Source organism: Petaurus breviceps, unplaced genomic scaffold (genome assembly GCF_028583685.1).
Source record: "Petaurus breviceps papuanus isolate PSGF00001 unplaced genomic scaffold, PetGlider_PUasm1.0 208, whole genome shotgun sequence".
In the NCBI taxonomy this organism is placed as follows: Eukaryota; Metazoa; Chordata; class Mammalia; order Diprotodontia; family Petauridae; genus Petaurus; species Petaurus breviceps.
Window position 1 is genome coordinate 13,505,825 of NW_027185852.1, and position 17,223 is coordinate 13,523,047.

Consider the following 17,223-nt stretch of genomic DNA (forward strand, 5'->3'; position numbering starts at 1 on the left):
GCAATTTCCCTTTAAAGACTTTAATTTCCTCATATAGATAATGAATTATACAATCTTGAAGTTAAAAGGGACCTCACCAGCCACCTGGTGTAACTAACACCTGAAGAATTCTATTTAAGTAAAAAGTGGTCAAAGGATCAAAGATTTAAGAACTAAAAGAACCTTTAGAGGTCATTGAGTTCAACCCCCTCATTCTATAGATGACCTCTCAAAGGACACAGTCACTATCATAGGGCAGGGGGTCATCACCCCTGCCTGGACAGCACTGCTGGAGGCTCTCCCTGCCTCAAGTCTCTCCCAACTCCAGTGCATCCACCATTCAGCTGCTGAAGTGATTTTCCAAAAGTACAGGTCTAACCATGTCACCCTCTGCTCAATAAACTCCAGTGACTTCCTATTGCCTACAGGATCAAATACAAAATCCTTTGTCTGGCATTCAAAGTCCTTCAAAATCTGATCCCCTACCATCTTTCTAATCTTCTCACACATTTACTCCCCCTAACTACTCAGCAATCCAATCTTCTTGCTATGTCTCAAACAAGACACTCCACATCGCAACTCCAAGCATTTTCACTGACAGATGTCCATGTCTAAAATGTTTGTCCGTCTTCATCTCTAAAATTCCACTTTCCATGAGAAGCTTTTTCCAATCCCCTTTAATGCTGATGCCTTCTTACTATTGATTATTCCAATTTCTCCTGTCTAGATCTTGGTTGCATAAAGTGATTTGCATGGTTTCTTCCCCGTTGGATTATAAACTTCTCAAGGGCAGGGTCTAACTTTTACTTCCAAGGAGATTCATAAATGTGTATGGGCTGCCTGACCTACTCACAAGCCCACAGCTAATAAATATATGAGGCAGGATCCGTAGTAGCCAGGTCTGCTAACTCCAAATCCAATGTTCTACACTGCACAAAATACATGTTGGTTATTAGCACACGTTTTTCCAAAGACTTGCAATCCAGTTTCATGGTCAGCTTGATTTTTGACTTGCCTTCACTTGACAGTAATGATGGCTCACACAGAAGGCTTTAAATTGCACAAAACCTTTTACATCCATGTTTCTTTCTCCTCTCAGTGGCCAGCGTATCTCCCTTATTGATGCCCATGTTCTTTGCTTCTACAGAAAATAAATGCCTCCTGTTTGGAGGAGAAGGTTTGTATCCTGTGTCTGGCACACGGTGCCTTCTTAAGAATTGTTTATAGAATGGTCATGCACGGAGTTGGGTACAGCCACATATCTTACCCTGGAACTGTGTACCTTTTGGGATTACACATTTTCTGTGCATACCAAAATATTTCTGCTTTGCTTTCTCAATTTCAAATTATGTTAATTCATGTTACTTATCCTGGTGAACTAAGAATATGATTTTAGGGGTATCTGTTCTTACCTCCTAATTGAAATGATCAAAGGCCATAAGACATTAAAAAGCCTCAGAAAGGAGACACATGGCACTGAGCAGAATCTCAAGAGATCCACCATTTGGTCTATGTTATGCCTTTTTCAGGCTATACAAGACAGAAGCCACTCAAGGAAGGAGACTGCCTGATCTGTTCTCAGCCATATCCAGAAATGTTCCCCATAGTGTCCCTTGTTTGCCTATATACCTTGGTAAGAAAAGAGATTCTGTTACAGGTCCAGATGCTACTAGACAGTCTCTGAGCTCCCTTTCAGCTCTGGGATTTGGGGATCCTTTGCTCTTTCCAGGGCTTACTGTGGCCATCCTAAAGGAACAAGTGGACCTTGGAGTTAAGGAGAGGCTCTCGCTAAAGTGCTTATAGGAGATGGTCTTATGAATTTCACATTCACCACCAAACCAGTCTTATCATTATTTCTTAAGTGAATTATTTCTTTGTAAATATAAAAAGACCTAGTTCCAACAAAGCTTCAGAAATATCAATAGCCAGAGTTCAAAACTTACAGAATTTTTCAGAAGTTGTAAAAAGACTCTGAGATGACAAAAAAAAAAAGAGAGAGAAAGAATGAGTCATTGGAACTTCTGGAATCAAGGATTATTTTGACTTGGAAGGGTCCTCAGGGACCACTGAGTCTAAGTTTTTCATTTTCTGTGGGAGGAAACAGGGCCAGAGGGACAGAGGTGATAATTACTCCTGTATGACATGTCCCATCAGAAGAACTGAGACGGAAGCACGTTTTGAGGAGCAACTCTTGGGTAAGATGCAAATCAAATACTACACAGATGAAGGTACTCAGCCGCAGTGATTCCTGGTAATGACAGGAAACAAACAGCAAGTATCTATTAAACCCTTCCTATCACCCAACCTTATGCTAGGGCACAAAAGAAAGACAGTCATGGTCTTCACAGAGCTTTTACTCTAATGGCGGAGACAAGATATAGCGATGGCCAGGAAATGGAGTGAGAGTCTCTTAAAAAGATGGCAATGGGAAAAAGAGGGCAGAAACTGACAGCCTCCCCCCCCCCCCCCCCCTCGGCCCCCTCCAGCCCAGGCAATGTTACTACTCATTTTGTGACATGGAGGTAGAAAAGGGCCAAGGTACAAGGTGGTGGGGAAGAGCAGACTCAGGGAGGACAGAAGCCAGAGGCTTCCATGATCCGCCCATGGTCTGTGATGGTTGACTGTGGAGGATAAAGATGTGGCTGCAGCAGGAAAGGACAATTATGGCGAACATTTATTATATGTCAGATAAAGGCAAGAACAAACAGAAACTAGCCCCCAACAAGCCCCTGCCTTGAAGGATTGGAAGGAAAGCAGGAAACGGGGCAGAATTCATGGCAAATTTTTCTAATAAAGGTCTCATTTCTCAAATACACAGAGAACTGAGTTAGATTTATAGGAACACAAATTTTTCCCCAAGTGATGTGTCAAGGGATATGAACAGGCAGTTTTCAGAAGAAGAAATCAAAGCTCTCTATAGTCACATGAGAAAATGTTCTAAATCATTATCAGAGAAACGCAAATGAAAAACCTCTGAGGTAGCACCTCACACCTATTGGATCGGCGAATACAGAAGAAAGGGAAATGCCAAATGTTGGCGGGGATGTGGCAAGACAGGGACACTGACACACTGATGGATGAGCTGTGAGCTGATGCAACCTTTCTGGTGAACAACTTGGAACTGTGCCCAAAGGCTATAAAACTAGCATACATACCACGTGACCCAGCACTACCACTGCCAAGTCTGTTTCATAAAGACACCAGAGAAAAAGGAAAAGGACATCAATATACAAAAATATTTGGAGCAGCTCTTTTTGGGGTAGCAAACAACTTGGAAATTGAGATGATGCCCATCAATTGGGGAATAACTGAACAAGTTGTGGTATATGATTGTAATAAAATACCACTGAGCTATGAGAAATGATGAGCAGGATGCTTTGAGAAAAACCTGGGAAGACTCACATGAACTGATGTAAAGTAAAGTGGGCAGAACCAGAACTCTGTACATAGTAATAGCAATAACTGTATGGTGATCAACTGCGAATAACTTAGCTATTCTCAACACTTAGGATGAAAAATGCCATCCACCTCCAGAAAAAGAACTGATAATGCCAATCAAAGGATAATGGATTTTTAAAAAATTTCTTTTTCTTTTTGGTCTTTATTTTCTTTCACAACATTACTAATATGGAAATAAGTTTTTGCATGACCGCACATGTATAACCTTCATCAAATTGCTTACCTTCTCAATGAAGGGGGAGATAATTTGGAACTCATAAATTTTTTTAAAGAAATCTTAAAAATTTTGTTTACATATAATTGAGGGGAATAAATAAATAAATGATTGAATGAATAAAGGTTGCACCACCACTACCAACTCTGCCTACCCCCCCCCCCCCCGGCTCCCCTCCCGGAAAAAACAGCATGTACTAAAAACATCAGATCAACATTTCTAAAATTGAACTCATTTTCCTCTCACCTCCCCCAACACTGCCTTAATTCTGTTTAAATCACCACCAACTTCCCAACATCTCTCTATATGTCTGTAATCTTGGCCTCTCTCCACATAGAAAATCAGTTGCCAAGTCTGGCCATTTCTATCTTCAGGACATCACTTGCATCCATCCTCTTGTCTCTACTCCCACGGCCTTCAGCTTAGTTCAGACGTCATCATCACTCAAGCAGATTAGGTCAACAGCCTTCTAACTAATCTCTCTGTGTCATTGTTGCCAAAGTGATTTTTCTTTTAAGCACAGGTTTATGTGCCTTCCATAATCAACTAGGTCTAATGGCTTCCTGTTGCCCCTGCCATAAAATAAAGACCTCTTTCTTTGGTTTTTAAACCCTACATAACCTGGTCCCAACTTAACCACATCGTATCACTGTTCATTATTCCTTCTTCTTCTGAGTATGACCCAGCCAAACTGGGCCTTACTCTGGTCCTTCATCCTGACACTCCAAGACTTTGCACAGGTCACACTCCATGTGTGGTATAGACTTCTCTTAGGCACTGACTCGCATAGCCCCTCCATGCCTTTAAGAAATATCATCTTCTGGAGCGGCTAGATGGTGCAGTAAGAGCTTGCCAGCCTGGAGTCTGGAGGACTCAAGTTCAGTTCCAGCCTCAGACACTTAACACCCACAGAAAAACTGGCCGTGTAACCTTGGGCAAGTTACTTAACCCCCATTGCTTTAAAAAAAAAAAATCATCTTCTAGGAGAAGTCTTTTCTGATCCCCCTACTGCTAATGCCCTCCCTTGTATGAAAGTATTTTATATATATTAATTAACTCTAGATAGACCGTACATGCATTTTTATAGGTATTTGTTATCTCCCCCATTAGAATGTAAGCACATTGAGACCAGGGAACGTTTCTTTCTTTTTATTTATTGGGCCCTTAGCACCTACCACAGTGAATGAATAGCATATAGTATGTGCTTAATAAATATTTGCTAATTGGGCCTCAGTTTCCTCAACTGTAAAATGAGGAGGTTGGAATAGATTACATCAAATGTCCCTTGCATTTTAATGAGTTGCCCCCAAAATCAAGCACTTAGGATTTATACAGTGATGCACAAATGTAGAAAGGTTGGCCTTACCAAGATCCCCTAGTGCAGCCCAGCCAGAGTGACAGGACCTGTGAGAACATGCACCCCATGCAGTATTCCTTTAGAATTCAGTGTTGTCCTTGACACCAACACAAGGCATCCGACTAAGACTCCACTGAATTGCTAATAATACTAGTCCATGTAGCTTTAAGACTTAGAAAGTGCCCGACAAATGTTATCTCATAACAATCCTGGAACAGAGGTGCTATTATTAACCCCATCTTAGAGATCAGAAAACTGAGGCTGAAAAAATCCAAGGCAGGATTCGTCTTCCTGACTAATCTGGAACTTTTTTTTTTCCTTTGCTTTTTGGAGGAGGGAAGGCAGGGCAATTGGGGTTAAGTGACTTGCCCAAGGTCACACGGCTAGTATGTGTTAAGTGTCTGAGGCCAGATTTGAACTCAGGTCCTCCTGACTCCAGGACTCTATTCACTGCACCACCTAGCCACCCCATAATCTGGAACTCTTAACCAATGAGGCACTAAGCTGCCAAATTAGTAATTACTTTAAATAACAATTCCATTATTAATGATAATAACCACAGTTGCTAATTACACAGGATTTTAAAGGCCAGATTTATTAATGCTTTGCTCATAAATGTTCTTGAGAAATACCTTGTTATCCCAAACAGTACACAGGAGCATTAGAGAAGGGAATTAACTTCCCTACAGTATGACTGAATAGAAGGGCTGAGATGCAAGGCCAAGTTACAGATGGTTGAGGACAGGAGTGGTGAAGTTTCTAGCAGAATTAGCAATAATTTCCTACAGCAGAAGGAGTGGAGGGAAATTTAAGCTTTTTGTCAGCAACCAAATTCCTAAGAATGAGTTGTCTGTTGCTTAGTAGTTTCCAGTCATGCTTGACTCTTTGTGATCCCACATGGGGTTTTCTTGGCAAAGATACTAGGGGGGGGTTTGCCATTTCCTTCTCCAGTTCATTTCATAGATAAAGAAACTGAGGCAAACAGGTTGAGTGACTTGCCCAGGATCATATAGCTAGGAAGTATCTGAGGCTGAATCTGAACTCAGGCCTTCTTGACTTTTGGCCCAGTGCTCTCTCCATTGCACCACCTAGCAGCCTCACACACCACCCCGACCCCCTACCCCGGCCCTGCACTACCCATGAGAGCTATTACAAAATAGAATGGTCTGTCTCAGAACATAGTGGGCTCCCACTCATTGAAGGCAAAATCTTCAAACAAAGTGGGAAGGACTAATTCTTTGGAATTGTTTCTCAAGCATGAGTTAATCCAAATGGCCCCCGAAGGTACCTCCTAACTCTACAGTTACACAAACAGATGACTCTATGGTGCCAACTCTCAAAGAGTTCATGTTCTATCTGGGGAGAAAAGTCAGGCATATCACAAATTTATAGATGAGAAAAAAAATATCACCTTAATTTCTCATTGTTTATTATCAGGCATGGAAAAATGAAGATTTAGAGTCCGGAGGACCAATGTCAATACTGGCTCTGCCCCTGGTAAGTCAGTTCCCCTTTTTGGGTTCCAGTTTCCTCACATCTAAAATGAGTGATGTTAGACCCTAACGTCACTTAAGGACCCAAGTCTATGATTTGGTCATCAGGCAGCAGGGAAGAATGTGGAATGGAGCACAGATAAGTGATGCCCTCAGAAACTCCACAATCCAATTTTGACCAATTAGGGCCACTTCTCCCTAAACAGATCATTGATTAAACCTATTAACATAAAGCTAAATGGAGTTTTGTTTTCTCTCCTTTGTCTTGGACCCATTGTCTGGTTAAGGAAGAATCTGTCCACTGAAGAACAATAGCAAGAGAGTAGAAAAGGACCTGAGATCTCAGAGGGGAAGAGAAGAGCCTTGTGCCCACCAGCAATAATGAAGACTCATTTTTCAACTGAAAATAGAGGTTTATGAGGCATCTCATTCTCAAAGACACAGAGGTAGGAGGGCAAGATTGTTATTTCCATTTTGTCCCACAAGAAATCAGGTCTAGAGAGATGACATCACTTGTTCTAGGTCTTTAACACAAAGTCCAACATTTTTCACTCAACCTACACTGCCAACTATTAAAATCACAGCAAGAAGATGTCTCAGATACCTATAAATCTGAGTAGACTAGCCAAGCAGGTGCATAAAAGATGACAACTTCCCAAAAGAATCTGAGAAAATTCAGGGAAATCAAATTGGCCTTAGCTTACCTTATGAAAACCAACTTGACCTTGGTTGGGGCTGTCTTAATAATGGCAGATGCATTTTGGTGGCTTCTTCCATACAATATCTGATTGTTTATCTGTTTGGGGAATAAACAAGAACATATAATAATTAAAATTTTGGTAGGATTTATTCAATGCTTAGATATATTCAAACAACCAGAAATACACTATCTTAACGATAGGGATGGCATAGAAAAAGTTCTAATTATATTAATATCATAAGGTGACTTTTTATAGTATTTATTTAACTTCTGTGATGCTACATCCAACTGATTTTCTCTAAGTTCTATTTGATTTCCAGGTTTTAAGATCAAAATAGTGACCCCAACACCTAACTCTTAAAAAGGTTTTTGCAGTAATACAAAACCAAAATGCAAAAGAACTGTATACTAGGAAACAAACTTCCCTAAGATTTTAATAGAATGATGGCCTTGGAGACAAGAACAGCTAGGTTTAAATCCTTCCTCTGCCACACATTATTCCTGTTATTGGGGGTAAGTGCTATAACCACTGAATGATCAAGACAATTCCCAAAGATAGTAAACTAAAAAGAAACTGCATATGTATGGCAATGGAGGGAGCTTCCACACTGGGAAATCAATACAATGATGAAATCACAGATCTCAACTTGTCATTGTCCCTGAAAAAAAGGGCATATAAAACAGAAATAACTGTGCTCTCCACTCTCGGTCAGAAATTCTCATCAACAATGATTCCATGTTTACTTAGAAAACCCCAAGGATTCAAGAAAGATATTAAGTCAACTAGTAGGTTCAGGAAAGTCATGAATTACAAAATTAATCTTCAAAAAATCAATAGCAATTCTACATAAAAATAATGAAACACAATAAGAAACAACAGAAAGTCCAATTCCAAATAACTACAAAATGCATAAAATGTCTAGGGATCAACCTTCCAAAGCAGATAAAAGACTTTTAGGTATTCAATTATAAAATACTCCTTAAAGAAAAAAATGAACAACTTAAACAGCTGAAGGAATATTCAGTGCTCATGGCTGGTCCCTGCCAATATAATAATAATGATAACACTGCCAAAATTAATTTACACTTCTAATGCTATACCAATCAAGTTACAAAGAGGACACTTTACCGAGCTTGAGAAAATAATAAAATTCATTTGGATAAACAAAAGAACAGATTATCAAGGGAAATGATAAAAAGAAATAGGGAGGAAAGAGGAACAGTACTTTTAGATTTCAAACCATATTATAAAGTAACAATCATCAAAACCATCTAGTATTGGTTAATAATAGAGATGTAGATCAATGTGAAAGACTAGACAGGGGAGATTCAGAAAGAGTGACATAGTGTTTGATAAAGTGGAAAACAAGTTACTCAAGGAAAAGTCTTCCATTTCCATAAAAATTTTTGGGAAAACTGAAATGCAGTCTAGCAGAAATTAGCTTAGTTCAATGCCTTGTACCACATTCCATAATAAATTCTAAATGGAGGTATGCTAAAATTAAAGATCATGCTTTTTAGAAACAGATGATATATCTCTCACAGCTATGGGTAAGAGATGTATTCTTAAACAAACAAGCGATAGAGGCAATTACCAAAGATAAAATAGGTAACTTTGATTATGTGAAACTGAGAAGCTTCTGTACAGACAACATTAACGCACCTAGGACAAGAAGGGAAATGGTCAAATAGGGAAAAAAATCTGTATCAGATTTTTATATGTGTGTATGTACACATATATGAGAGTAATAGCTATTTCTCAAGAGATAAATGATCAAGGAATATGAATAACTAGATTTCAAAAGAAGAATTACAAAGTATTCATAAACATGAAAAAATGCTCCAAATCGCTGATAATGTAATAACATCATGAGGTGATATCTTGACTCATGCATGAATTGGATGTTAGTGAGGAAGAGCATCACAGAGTCATTGGCCTCATTCTCACTTCTAGTCATCAAAGTCCAATGGCAGGACAAGTCAGGATGACTGGAGATGGCCTGGGATGCAGTGGGTGATGGTGACCTCAAGTGTCTTCGATGTTTGACCAAGCTCTAAGTGCACCACAGCACCTGGGTCAGCTACCTCTATGGTCACTGGAGCAAATTGTTCTCATCCACCCATTGCCAAAGGAAGTCTTCACATGCTTGGGGCAGATATCCCTTTAACTCATCAACTGATTTGAAGCATGTCAGTTACCCACAACTTGGTTTAGCCTATCTGCTAAGATGGTTCACTGTGATATGGCCATTGAACATGGTACAGCTTCTTGGAGTCACAGGTAAGAGTCGAATGCCTGGTAGACACCAAAGGCAGATGAGCAGCGCTGAAAAGGGTTGGACTAGCCCTCACACCAGAGGTCCTAATCCTCCCTGAACACCCCATACACTGATAAGAGAAATGCAAATCAAGACAACCCTGAGGTTTCTCCTCACATGCTTCAAACTGACAAAAATGATAAAATAAGGCAACTGTCAAGGTTGGAGGAGTTGTGAAAAAATAGGCACACTACATTGTTGGTAGAGTTGTGAAATGGTAGCACCATTTTTGAGGAAAAAAAAAAACTTGGAAGCATGCAAATTAAGAGGCTAAAATGTCCATTCCCTTTGAATCAGGGATCCCATTACTGGGCTTATACACCAAGGAAGTCATTGATAAGACAAAAGTCCTCATATATTTCAAAATATTTATACTAGCACAGAATTGGAAACAATGTAGATGGCTATCCATTGGGAAATGGCCAAACAAATTGTGGTACGTGAATGTAACAACATTACTGTGCTGTAAGAAGTGATGTGTATGTTTGGAATACAAAGAAACATGGAAAGATCTAAATGAACTGATGCGAAACAAAGTAAGCAGAGACAAGAAAAACAATCTCCACAGTAACTACAACAATGTAGATGGAAAGAACGACACACCCAAATCCAAAAGTAAATGAAATGAAATTATAGAGATCAAGTGGGACTGGAAGATATGAGAAGACCCACCCACACTACCTCTCTGAGGAGCTAGGAGGTCCTTGGCACACGACATATGCTTTTGGACTTTATCAACGTATCCATCAGTAGTGTTGCCTTTTTTTTTCGTCTTTATTAATTTGTTTACTTTTAGTTTACAAGATTCATTACCACAATTTCTTGAGTTTTAAATTTTCTCTTCCCGCCCCCTGCCCATGGTGGCATACAATCAAGTATAGTATCTGCAAATACTTTCACATTAGGCATTAGTCAGATTATAAAGAAGGATTGTAACGGATGGAATGAAGAATGGGAAAGAGGAAACAAAACCAAACAAGAAAACGAAAAAGGGCAGGTAGTTTGCTTCAATCTAGGTTCAATCTCAGTTCTTTCTCTGGAATTAGACATCTCTCTCCATCATGAATCTTTTGGGTTTGACTTATGATTCTGGATGCTGAGAAGAGTCCAGTTTATCAAAGTTGGTCGTCACACATATGTTGTGTCCGTAATTGTGTATAAATTTCTCCTGGTTCTACTCTTCTCACTCAGCATCAGTTTGTATAAACCTCTCCAGGTAAATATGAAGTCCATCTGCTCCGTGTTTCTTATAGCACAATAGTATACCATAACATGCATATACCATAACTTGTTCAGCCATTCCCCAATTGATGGGAACCACCTTAATTTCCAATTCTTTGCCACCACAAAAAGAGCTGCTATAAATATTTTTGTACATATGGGTCTTTTTTCCCACTTCTATGATCTCTTTGGGATACAACCCTAGAAGTGGTATTGCTGGGTCAAAGGGTATGAAATTATTTATAGCCCTTTGGGCATAATTCCAGATTGTTTTCCAGTATGGTTGGATCAGTTCACAACTCCACCAGCAATGCATTAGTGTTCCAATTTGTCCACATCCTCTCCAGCATTTGTCATTTTCCTGTTTTGTCATCTTAGCCAATCTGACTGGTGAGATGTGGTACCTCAGAGTTGTTTTGATTTGCATTTCTCTAATCAATAGTGATTTAGAGCATTTTTTCATATGCTTATAAATATCTTTAATTTCTTCCTCTGTAAACTGCCTGTTTATATCATTTGACCATTTATCAATTGGAGAATGACTTGTATTCTTATATATTTGACTCAATTCTGTATATTTTAGAAATGAGTCCTTTATCAGAGACAAAGGTTGTAAAAATTCTTTCCCAATTTTCCACTTCCCTCTTAATCCTGGTTACATTGGCTTTGTTTGTACAGAACCTTTTCAATTTAATGTAATAAAAATTATCCATATTGCATTTTATAATGCTCTCTAATTCTTGTTTGGGAATAAAGTCTTCCCCTCTCCACAAGTCTGACGGGTAAGCTATTCCTTGCTTTCCCAGATTGTTAGAGTATCAGCCTTTAGACCAAGATCATGCACCCATTTAGAGTAGTGTTGCCTTTCTTGTTCCTTCTTAAAAAAAAATACTTTTTGTCATAGAGTGATAGTGTCATCTGTGATAGCTCTCGGGGAGGGGCAAGGAGAGGGACACGTGGTATACTATAGTGATATAAGAAGCAGAAAATATTTTTTAAAGGTATAAAAATTATCCCATGACTTCTCAAGTATATCATAGAGCATGGAAATATATTCATCTAGATTAGGGTTATGTGACTTGCCCAGAGTCACACAGCTAGTTAAGTGTCTGAGGCCAGATTTGAACTCAGGAAGAGGAGTCTTCCTGATTCCAGGCCCAGAATTCTATCCAATGCACCACCTAGTTGCCCTGTCTAATGGGGGAGAAAATAAGCAAAACTAGAAGAAAACAACCTACGTACAAATAATCTATATACAGTGTAAATGGGAGATAACCAACAAGGGGAAAGCAATAACATTAAGGAGGGATCTGAAAAGGCTTCTTCCAGAAGATGGGAATTTATAAACATTTATTAAGGGGCTGCTAGGTGGTGCAGTGAATAGAGCACCGGCCCTGGAGTCAAGAGGACCTGAGTTCAAATCCGGCCTCTGACACTTGACACACTTACTAGCTGTGTGACCTTGGACAAGTCATTTAACCCCAATTGCTTTGTCTTCCCCCTCTAAATTTTTTTTAATTAAAAATTTATTAAGCATCTCCTTTGTGTCAGGCACAGAGCTCAGTGATGGGGATTCAAAAAGATGCAAAGGACTGTCCCTACCCTCAAAGAGTTTGCAGTCTAAGAGGGGAGACAATATATAAACAAATACAGAATAGATAATTAAGAGAGGGAAAGCTCTGGAATTAAGAGGGTTTGGGGAAGGGTAAAACTGGAGAGCATCCCGGAAACAGAAATGACAAACAGCAGAGTTTATGTGTAATTTTTGAAATAACAGAAAACCATTGGGGTTTGTTGGTTTTTTTTTTTTTAGACCAACTATGTTGGAAAAAACAATTTAGTGGCTTCTTGGAGGATGGATTAGTTACACAGCCTACAACAGTGTGAGGCTAGATTTGAACCCAGGTCTTGCTAAACCCAACTCAAGCCCTCTATCAACTGAGTTGTGGGTTTGAATCTCATTTCTGAAATTAAATGTATGATCTTGCTTTTCCATGTAAAAGAGGAACAATTCTACCAGCACTATGTATGTGAGAAGGGATTCTTACATTGGGCTTTGTGAACTTAAAAAAAAAAATGTGGACGGCTTTATTTCAATTCGATCGGTTTCCTTTGTAATTCCCTGTATTTTATTTAATGCATTTTACAATGTGATTTTGATCTTCAGCAGAATGCCAAAGGGGTCCAGAATAAAAAAAAGGTGAAAAAGCCTGTGTTAGATTAAGCCCAAAAGCCAGGTGAGTTCTTCCCATTAAGTTCCGTCTTTCAAAAGCATCTCAGTTTCTAAGTTGTTGGGCAACAGGTCTTGGACCAGGGAAGATGCTGAGCTCTGGGCTGTTCCCTTTGCCTGAGTTTCGGTGTGACTGCATAAACATAAGGAGTAGGTGTTCTTCTCCAGAAAAACCCCTAAAACATTTCCTCTCAGACAATGAAAGCTCAGCTCACTTCAGCAGATCATTAGTTTTAATTCACATAACAGTCAATTTAAAGTTATGTGCTTGAGACTGCTGCTTTTAAAACTCAGAGGAGCCGGCAATAGAAATGAAAGCAGCGCACTTATATTGGATGGTTTTTTCTATGCCAACTAGTCTGGTGTTTACTGGGAAAGCAGCTGCCATCAGCAAATATGCCAGGAACAACGGAGTAATCCCAGGGCTGAGAGCGGAGTACTGAGAGAGCAGGGCATGAAATGGAGGCGATCGTGTGGCAAAAATGGCAAACCTCAATTAAGCAAAACAAACCAAGCCTGGGAATGAAGACCCAGACCCCATGATGGAAAGCCATCTGGTTTGGCTGAACCAAGCGTCCCACCAGGGTGTCAGGAGACAGCCCAGATCTGTGAATCATCTCCAGTCTGAGCTAGTACAAAATCCTTCTACTGGCATGGGGTGAGATGAGGAGAAGTCTCCATTTTCAAGCGTTCTGTGCCAACAGCCCAGTCTGATTAGGAAACACATTGCCCTTGAGACGCCAGGCCCTAAGAATTAGAATTCAAAAGGGAGGAAGGAAATAGCCGTGGCAGCCCATAGGGAGGTTGCTAGTCATGGAGCTGACCAGAAACAGAGCAAAAGACTGGTGGGCTGAGCAGGCTACCAGCCCAACTGCAAGGTGAGCTAAACTGGCAGGACTGAGGACACTGGTTGGGTCTAGAAGCAGCAGGTGTTCAAGGTTACCAAGATGTGTGTGTATGCATGCATGCGTGTGCATGCGTGTGTGTTGGTGTGCATGCATATGTGTGTGTGTGCGCGTGGTGATTTCCTAATTTCAGTCTCTTCCCCATCCAATCAACACTACCCATGGAGACCAAAGTAATCTTCCTAAAATGAATGTTGAATCCTCTGTGACAACACACATATTTGTCAGCCTGGAAGGTAAAGGTCTCTGCAGTCTGGCTCCAACCACTTTTTTTTTTCTTTTTGGAGGGGGGAAGGCAGGGCAATTGGGGTTAAGTGACTTGTCCAAGGTTACAGGGCTAGTAAGTGTTAAGTGTCTGAGACTGAATTTGAACTCAGGTTCTCCTGATCCAGTGCTCTATTCACTGCATCACCTAGGGGCCCCCTCCAAACACTTTTAATGGGCTTCCTCCCACTCATTCCCCTTACTGCCCCATCTGTCCCAGGCAAACTGTATTACTCAGTACCTTGGGATTTTGCATTACAAAACCGACCTGCATCTCCATCTTTGAGCAGGGCAGGCCCAGGGTTAGACTGAAGTCCCATCTCTCCTCCTTTCTTTTTTCAGACCTCAGCTTATACTGATTCCTAAGCACTGGGGCTAAAAGGGTAAGAGCCAGTCCCTGCTCTGCAGGAGCACATAACAGAAAGCATATGAACCACAATGCAGAAATAAGCTGTATGCCAGATAAACTCAAAATAATCAACAAAAGGAAGGTGCTAGAATGAAGAAGAAGAGGGCAGGATTTGGCCACAAACTTGAAAGATGCCAGAGAAGCATCAGATTCAGTTTAAGGAGGGAATAACATACCCACTCAATTGGGTATCTTGCCCTACAGGAAAGAAGGGGAAAAGGGATAAGGGGGGGGGGGAATGATAGAAGGGAGGGCAGATTGGGGGAGGGGGTAGTCAGAAGCAAGCACTTTTGAAAAGGGACAGGGTCAAAGGAAAAAATAGAGTAAATGGGGGGCAAGATAGGATGGAGGGAAATACAGTTTCACAATATGGCTATTATGGAAATGTTTTGCATAACTACACATGGATAACCTATAATGAATTGCTTGCCTTCTCAATGAGGGTGGGTGGGGAGAAAAGCAGAGAAAAAATTTGGAACTCAGTCTTGTTTTTGTTTTTGCCTTTTGGAGGGCAATTGGGGTTAAGTAACTAGCCCAAGGTTACATGGCTAGTTTTTTTTTGTGTGGGTGTTAAGTGTCTGAGGCCAGAATGGAACTCGGGTCCTCCTGACTCTGGGGTGGGCGCTTTACTCACTGTGCCACCTAGCCGTCCCTGGAACTCAGAGTTTTGAAAACAAAAATTAAAATTTGTTTTTATATGCAACTTGGAAATAAGATATATAGGCAATGGAGTATAGAAATCTATCTTGCCTTACAAGAAAGTGAGGGGGAAGGGGATAGGAATAGGGTGGGGTAATAGAAGAGAAGGCAGAGTGGGGGAAGGGGTAATCAGAATACATGCCATCTTGGAGTGGGGGGGCAGGGGAGAGATGGGGAGAAAATTTGGAACTCAACATCTTGTGAAAATGAATGTTGAAAACTAAAAATAAATTAATTAATTTTTTTAAAAAGATGCCAGAGAAGCCAGGAAGTAAAGATGAAGAAGGAAAGTATTCCACGGATGGTGGCCCAGAGCAAGGAGGTGAAGTGTCTTCTGCAGGGAACATGAAGGAGGCCAGGGTCACTGGAGCACAGACTATTTAGTGGGGCATGAAAGATACGAGAAAACTGGAAAAGTGTGAGGGGAAGGTTACTGAGGACTTTGAACATCAAACAGAGGATTTTGAATTGATCTTGGTGGGGACAGGGACCTATTGGAATTTGTTAAGTGGGAGATGACAGGTCAGACCTGTGCTTTCTTAAGATGATGTTGACAGCTTAGTAAAGGATGGGCTGGCATGGGAAGCACCATGGGGCATGAAGACAAGCTAGCAGACTACTGCAATACTCCAGGCATTCGGCGATGGGAGTCCTGCACCATCTCGGTGGCAGTGTCAGAGGGGAGAAGGGTCTATATGGTAGAGAAGCCCTGGCATCACACTGGATCTGGTGAAGGAGCCTGAGAGAGTGAGGACTGAGGACAACAACCAGGTTGCAAGCATAGGGGACTGGGAAGGTGTAACTAGGGAATTTGGAAGGACAAGAGGATTTGGGGAAAAGATAATGAGAGCCATTTTGGACGTGCTGAGTTTAAGATGTCTACATTGTATCCCATCCAATATATCTAGTAAGCTGTTGGAGATGTACCAGATGTCAAAAAAGGCCAAAGGGCTGGATAAGAAGACATGAGAATCTGTGGCATAGAGGTGATAATTAATGTCACCTGTTTGTGCAACGGCTTTTAGAATGTTCTCACTCCTCAAATTACATACCTACTTATCTGGGTACATGTATAATCCCAGTGGAATATAAAGTCCTTATGAGCAGGAAATGCTTTGCCTTTGCTTTTGTATCCCCAGTGACCAGCACAGATCCTGACCCAGAACAGGGTATTCTGTATCTGATGAGTTAGTGTAAACCAGAGGGAATTCTGGGAGATTCTTTATAGAGAACATGAAGAAGGAAGGGGGAATGAATCCCACAGTCTGAGAAGGTTTAGTTAGATGAGGGGACATCTGTCATGCTGCAGAAATGTGCCCACTGATAAGATTAAGAAGCCAAGGAAACACCAAAGGAAGTAGGAATAATTTATCAATCATTCATAATGGGAAAGAAAAAAGGATTTTCTTTAATTACATGGAAAGGCTTTTAATTTAATTTTAAAATCTTTAGTGAGATTTACTTCACTGAAAGTAAGAATTTTTAAAAAATATATGTATTTGTGAAATAGTTCAAATTTAAACTGTTCTCAATTTTCCATTCCTGGACTCAGCATAAATGAAGATTTATGGTAAACAGCAGTCCAATTACAGCTGTGCAGCAAACTTATCGGATAGCAAGTCAAGTTAATTGAGTTGGGGCTGGAAGTTTTAATTATACAAAAATTAAAATGTAGTCAAAGCAACCAATCCCTTGTGGATTAGGATACTACAAGGGATAAATGTGATATGTTCATTTTCCTGCCCCTCTTCTAGAAAAGGGGAACTTATTTTATAATTTAGTGGCAATGTTGGCAACACAAACAGCTTCATTCAGAAACTTATTCTCTAACAACCTTGGGAAATTTATATTCCTTTAAAAATTCAGCTGACTATGGCATGGCAAGAGAAATTCTCACATTAGCCATATCCAGAGAGTAAAGGGAGAGAGGAGAGGAGAGGAGAGGGGAGGGGAAGACAGGAGAGGGGAGGGGAGG

The 17,223-nt window shown here is 40.4% G+C and overlaps 1 protein-coding gene across 1 annotated transcript in view; it reads right to left on the minus strand.

Annotated features, from left to right (window-relative positions):
* LOC138165280 (inaD-like protein) overlaps positions 1–17,223 on the minus strand; it is a 340,313-nt gene that overhangs the window by 94,362 nt on the left and 228,728 nt on the right. The window contains exon 29 of the mRNA XM_069093439.1: positions 7,207–7,298. Coding sequence (XP_068949540.1) covers positions 7,207–7,298 — 92 coding nt within the window. The remainder of the gene's footprint in view (positions 1–7,206; positions 7,299–17,223) is intronic.